Source organism: Nanorana parkeri, unplaced genomic scaffold, assembly GCF_000935625.1.
Source record: "Nanorana parkeri isolate BGI_ZX_2015 unplaced genomic scaffold, ASM93562v1 scaffold1209, whole genome shotgun sequence".
NCBI lineage: Eukaryota > Metazoa > Chordata > Amphibia > Anura > Dicroglossidae > Nanorana > Nanorana parkeri.
This window is the reverse complement of record NW_017307477.1, coordinates 306,476-312,912: the sequence shown is the minus strand read 5'-3', so window position 1 is coordinate 312,912 and position 6,437 is coordinate 306,476. Positions and strand designations below refer to the sequence as shown.

General features: G+C 45.1%; 1 protein-coding gene across 1 annotated transcript in view; it reads right to left on the bottom strand.

The window, feature by feature from the left end:
- The window catches only part of LOC108796998 (contactin-associated protein-like 5), a 283,699-nt gene that overhangs the window by 143,610 nt on the left and 133,652 nt on the right, over positions 1-6,437 (bottom strand). Inside the window, exon 8 of the mRNA XM_018568564.1 lies at positions 4,421-4,561. Coding sequence (XP_018424066.1) covers positions 4,421-4,561 — 141 coding nt within the window. The remainder of the gene's footprint in view (positions 1-4,420; positions 4,562-6,437) is intronic.

Sequence of the window (6,437 nt, the reverse complement as noted above, 5' to 3'; positions counted from 1 at the left end):
CAGCTATTTATGCAGAAATTCCACACTTAGCCCATAGACCCTCTATAGAACTTCCGAATCCCAATGCATCCAAATGGGTCCGAATCCCAATTTCCGTTTCACAATTTCGGATCCCGTACAAATTTTGCTCAAAAACTAAACTGAATTGGACATGTGACTTTTCTGGCCAATCAGATGTGTTTTTCGGTTTTGAATCCGAATTTACGTTACGGTAACATGGGAGCCATATACAGTGTATACATATAATACTAAAGCATTCCGGATCCGAATTTCTGAATTGCATTGGGGCGCTCCCGAATGCCATTCAGGTATGGAAGCCTTATACATATATTATTAAAGCTGAGGCTCTCAGACCGGAATGGCATTCGAGAGCTCCTACATGCAATTCAGAAATTTGGGAGCTCCTGAATACCATTCGGGTCTGGGAGCCTCAGCTTTAGTAATATATGTATATGGCTCCCAGACCCGAATAACATTCGGGATCCGAATTTCCGAATTGCATATGGGAGCTCCTTGCTCCCATATGCAATTCGGGTCTAGGAGAATGCTATTCGGGTCTAGGAGATTCAGCTTTAGTATTAATATCTGTATATGGTTTTCTGTGGTATTCGCAACAAATATTCGTAAACTTATCCTTAACCTTAACTAATGAAAACTCGGATTTCTTCCGAATCCGAAACCCGAACCGAAATTAATTTCGGACCCGGATCCCAAAATAAGGAAATATCCTAACCAAATTTTTCTGCGGCTTACATGTCTACTGGCAGGTAACAGAGTTCCTATATATGTTTTCAGCTGTTTTCCTGGAGTTCAGCTTTAAAGTCCCGTTCACACTAAGCGATGCGGGAACGCACATTTGAATCCCGAATAACGAAATATCCGTACCGAGCCGATGTTTCCCGGAGCTTACATGTCTATTACATTGTTCGGATGTGTCTCCTTCATCTCCTGATAAATCTGTGAGAATACATTTCTGACATGTTACAATAGTTACTTTGTTTCATCCTGCACTTGTTCTTTCTTTTCTCTGTGCGGAGAATCTGAAGTCAAGCGGTCTCAGAGCTCGTTAGGAATAGCGGTAAAAACGTTTAGAAAGCAGCGCTAATGTCATAATGAACCAGCGACGGCTATAATACCTAGCGATGGAATACAATATCCTGTCACAATCTTCGCAGGGAAGACGCAGAGCTCGAATATGATATATATTGTCACGGCGGACGGCCACGAGGACCGAATAATAACTCTCAGACGGATTTCTCAGACCGGCGACGTGTCACTTTGCTGCATCTGCAGTGTGATCAGACATTTGTTAGCCTGAGTTATTTTCAGCTGTTGTATTTAATGATGTGGAGATGATGAGCTATCAGATGTGCGTCGTCTCTGATATTGAGGTTATCGTTCTGCGGAGAATGTTTCCTTGTTCCTAATTACACTGCAGGATTACACTGACTGATGATAATAATGCATACAGACAATATTACTGTGTGTTATGGAGCCGCACCGCTCTAACCGGAGGCTCACGGCCCGATCGGTCAGAACGGCTCTGGAGGCGGGATTAGAATTGATAATGTGAAGATATATATTCCTAAGTGATACCGTGATGCTGTACTCTGATCTGATCGGGAAGTAGGGCGGCTCTTAAAGAACAACTAGACTTTCAGTAAAGCTGATCTTTAAATCTCCTCCACCCCCACCCCAGCAACTTATCTTAAAGTGACACTAAACTCCGGAGGTCAACCTTAGATCATATCAAACCTTACAAATACATTCAAGTACCGTAACTATTAACAACAATGAGGGGATTTATCAAAACTGGAGCGAAAGCTGATTGGCTGCCATGGGCAACTGCTCCAAAATCTGTCTGCTCCAGTTTTGATAAATTCCCCCCAATGTATCTTATTTGTGTATCACTCGGCTGTAGATCCTCCAATCATCTCTGAATTGGTGCTGACACTGTCCTTCCTTCTGGAGGGGGGCTACGTCTGTTCCCCATGGTCTCTGTGTGTGTTGTAAAGTAGTCACCGCTCCAAGCTCACTCCCGGGATGGACTACAATCTCATGTTTAGTTTACTAATTTGTACTGAGATTGTAGTCCATCCCGGGAGGGAGTTTGGAGCGGTGACTACTTTACAACACACACAGGGACCATGGGGAACAGACGTAGCCCCCCTCCAGAAGGGAGGACAGTGTCAGCACCAATTCAGAGATGATTGGAGGACCTACAGCTGAGTGATACACAAATAAGATACATTTCTGTTGATAGTTAAAGGAGAACTATGAGGCGAGTGAAAATCACTCAGCCTCATAGTTCTATCCGACCTGTGACAATGAAACTGTCACAGGTCGGCTCAATAGATCGGGAAGTGAGCGAACACATAGCGTCGCTCGCTCACTTCTCGATCCTGTCACTGCAGAGAGCCGTGACTGTCACTCACAAATAAGAGACATTTTATAGGGTGGTTACTTTTGTTCCCCATGGTCCCTGTGTGTGTTGTAAAGTAGCCACCGGTCCAAGCTCGCTCCCGGGATGGACTAAAAATCTCAATACAATTTAATAAACTTTCCTGTTCCACCATGACTGTCCCCTGTGTACAAATCCAGCTCCATAAGGGTTTTTTTCACGCCAAATGCAGACCAAATCTGCATGAGTTTCTGCACATGCAGTGCAGTGTGTTTTGCTGCATTTTTGCCACGTTCCGGGCCGTTGTTGTTTTGTTTTTTTTAGCCTAAAATGGGCTTTCAGTGCGTTCCAGGGTGTTTGCATGCATTCCAGAGCAGGAAAAATAGGGCTTGCTGCAGTTTTTTTACATGCTCTGGATCTGAACGCTGCGGTGGGAACTAGAGCCTCAAATACCATTGGAATACATTGCACGCAGTTTTGATCCGTTCTGTAATTGCTCGGCATCTGCTCCGCGCTTGGTGTGAACTAGCCCAAAGACATGGTTTGACCAGTCTGGTGTGGAGGAACTCGAGTGTCCTGAACAGAGTCCTGACCTCAACCCTACTAGACACCTTTGGGATGAACAGAAATGCTGATTGTGAGCCAGGTCTTCTCATCCAACATCAGTACCTGACCTCACAAAAGGACACTAATTCCCACAGACAACCTCCAAAATGTTGTGGAAGCCTTATCAGAAGAGTGAAGGACGTTATAACCGCTCAGGAGGACAACTCCATATTAATTGCCATGGGGGGAGCAACTTCATATTAATGGCCATCTTTTGGAATGGGATGGCCAAGAAGCCTTTATAGGTGATGGTTAGGTGTCCACAATCCATTGACTATATAGCGTAGCTAACCAAATAAACAAGGATTAAGGATACATTTATCCTTGACTCGGACCTCACCTTTCTTCCCCACATCCAATCACTATCCAAATCCTGCCGCCTTCACCTTCGTAACATCTCCAAAATGCGCCCCTTCCTCACCAAAGAAACTGCAAAAATACTCATCCACTCCCTTGTTATATCTCGTCTCGACTACTGTAACTCCCTCCTCATTGGCCTACCTCTACACAGGCTCCTCCCCTCTTCAGTCTATCATAAATGCTGCTGCTAGGCTCATCCACCTAACCAACCGCTCAGTGTCTGCAATCCCCCTCTGCCAATCCCTGCACTGGTTTCCATCCCCCACCCCCCTCTGTCAATCCCTGCACTGGCTTCCAATAGCCCAAAGGGTAAAATTCAAAATATTAACAACCACTTACAAAGCCGTCCACAACTCCGCCCCCGGCTATATCTCCAACCTTGTCTCCAAGTATCTCCCTAACCGTCCCCTCCGCTCCTCCCAAGTCCTCTTGCTCTCTAGCTCCCTTGTCAACTCCTCCCATGCTCGCATCCAGGACTTCACCAGAGTCTCCCCCGTTCTGTGGAACTCATTACCCCAACCTGTCCGCCTACTCCTATCTTCTACTCTGTCTACCTTTAGGCGATCCCTTAAGACTCATCTCTTTAGGGAAACATATCCAACCTAACCACTAAAATATCAAACTCTCAAACAATTCATCCCCACACAGCAGCTACCTCCTCACGTATCACTTCTCCCTCCTGTTAGATTGTAAGCCCTCAGGGGCAGGGCCCTCCTCACCATATTGTCTTGTGTTGAATTGTATTGTGATTGTAATGTCTTCCTTATATTGTAAAGCGCTGTGCAAACTGTTAGCGCTATATAAATCCTGTATAATAATAATACAATGTATACTTTTAGGAGCAAATCAGTAGAAAAGAGCATTCAGAATATAAAATGATTTTCTGTTCTTTCTCCAGGACTCCTGGACCCACCCCGTGCACATTATTGTCAAATCATGAGTAATCCTTTTATATTCTACCTGACACGTGCTTGTCAATGACTAAAAGGTACACCATACGGGAAGTGGAATGGAACCACAGCAATGGACGGACAACACAGCCTCTCTTACCACGATGTAGATCTGAGGTTTGCGTCTCTTGGCCAGGTCGATAACATTCACTCCGTTGTAGTACAGGTTCTCGATGCAGCCGTGGAAATTCCGCTTCAGAAAGGCGCCGGGTTTCCCAGATACTGGAATTCCTCCAAAGCTGAACTTTGGAAAAGAAAAAAATCAAAACTTGGCTCATTCCTTTTACTTAACGGCACATTAAAATAAAACGAGAGCGGAGCGCAAATCACATTACAAAGACAGCTCGTCAGTCAAGACGAATACCTGTGCAACCACACTGCAAAATATTTATAAAGATGAATTCCCTGTGGGGACGCAATGTAGATTAAAGTGACATTAAACCCTCAGATTATTTAACATAAACCAATACTGTAATGTGCGCCTTACTGTAATCAATGGTTGTTTCCCTTCTCTTTGCTGCTCTTCCTTTTAAATCCTCATGTCTTCTCATGCTGGGGGAGAACTTCCCTTTGCAGCTGAGTGCCTCTTCCTGTAGTGCTGGCTCAGGTTGTGAACCTACACACAGACACCATGTATCCATTCCAGAGACAAGGCAGTCTGCTGCAAAACATTCAGTATACCGCAAGCAGCAGCTCGCTGTATACTGCGGTGTCTCAGTATATAGGGAGCTACAGCTCGCGGTATACTGAGCCTAGGGTGACGGGAAGACGCTAGTTTGTGTCCTCCCGTTACCCTAAGGAGAACTATGGGGGAAAAGACTTAACCCCATATTTCTCCTTTAAGGAAAACATTATGATACAGAATTACCACTTGAGGAAGCTGTAACCATTCTGTATTATGTGCAAACTCTTTAAGGAGGTTCGGACCCCTTTTGGCTCAATTGAAGATCAAGGTCACGTTTATATCTTTGCGGTGCGTTAACATGTGTAAGCTCGTGCGTTAACATACATTGCATTAGGGCAAACCTTTAGAACTTACCCTAACATGTCAAAAATTGGATGTGACACTTGCTTTAGTGCAGTGGTAGTCAACCTCGGCACTCCAACTGTTGTCAAACTATACATTCCATAAGGTATTGCAAGACTCTGACAGCAGCAGGCATGACTGCCAGAGGCAAAAGCATGATGGGATGTATAGTTTCATCATACCTGGAGTGCCATTGGCTTTCAGGTGGCCAGTGCGGGCTCTCGGGTGGCTAGTTCGGGCTCTCAGGTGGCTAGTTCGGGCTCTCAGGTGGTCAGTGGGGCTCTCAGGTGGCTAGTTTCCGGCTCTCGGGTGGTCAGTGCAGGCTTTCAGGTGGTCAGTGGGGCTCTCAGGTGGGCAGTACGGGCATTGTTCAGGGAAGCCTATCCCACCTCAACCTAACCGCTCGACCATAACGTTCTCAAACAATTCATCCCCACGAAGCTTCCTCCTCATGTATAACTTCCCCCTCCCTTTTTAGATTGTAAGCCCTCAGGGGCAGGGCCATCCTTACCATCTTGTCTTGAATTGTATTGTGATCGAAATGTCTTCCTTATATTGTACAGCGCTGCGCAAACTGTTGGCGCTATATAAATCCTGTATAATAATAATAATAATTGTAAGAATTGGGAGGGGGAGGGCCCAAAAAAAAATCTTGCACCAGGGCCCATTGTTCCTTAGGTCCGCCACTGAGTGCCAAGATTGCCTACCCCTGTCTTAGTGCATTAGGGTACCATTTAAAATAAATGGCACTGCAATGTAGAAGTGCAAATGGGCCCTATGCGCTATAGCTGCACTATGTAAGCTACCAGTTGCTAATCTTTAGTTCTGTCATGCTTATTTAATGGTTTCCACACTGTTACCACTAATCAGAATAAATACACAGATCCGACATTTGGATTTCCCCCGGGCCCCCGACTTCATTAAGACGCACGCAGTGGTCTTAAAAGGAGGTGCGCAACCTTCATATCTCTCTCTCCAGGTTTCCTTTAAAACCCACAGAGCATTTTTTTTTTTTCCACGAATAACCTAAAGTAATTTCTATTCCTTTGTCTGAAGTTCTCCTTCAGTACTTAAAATGGCAAAATACGGACCC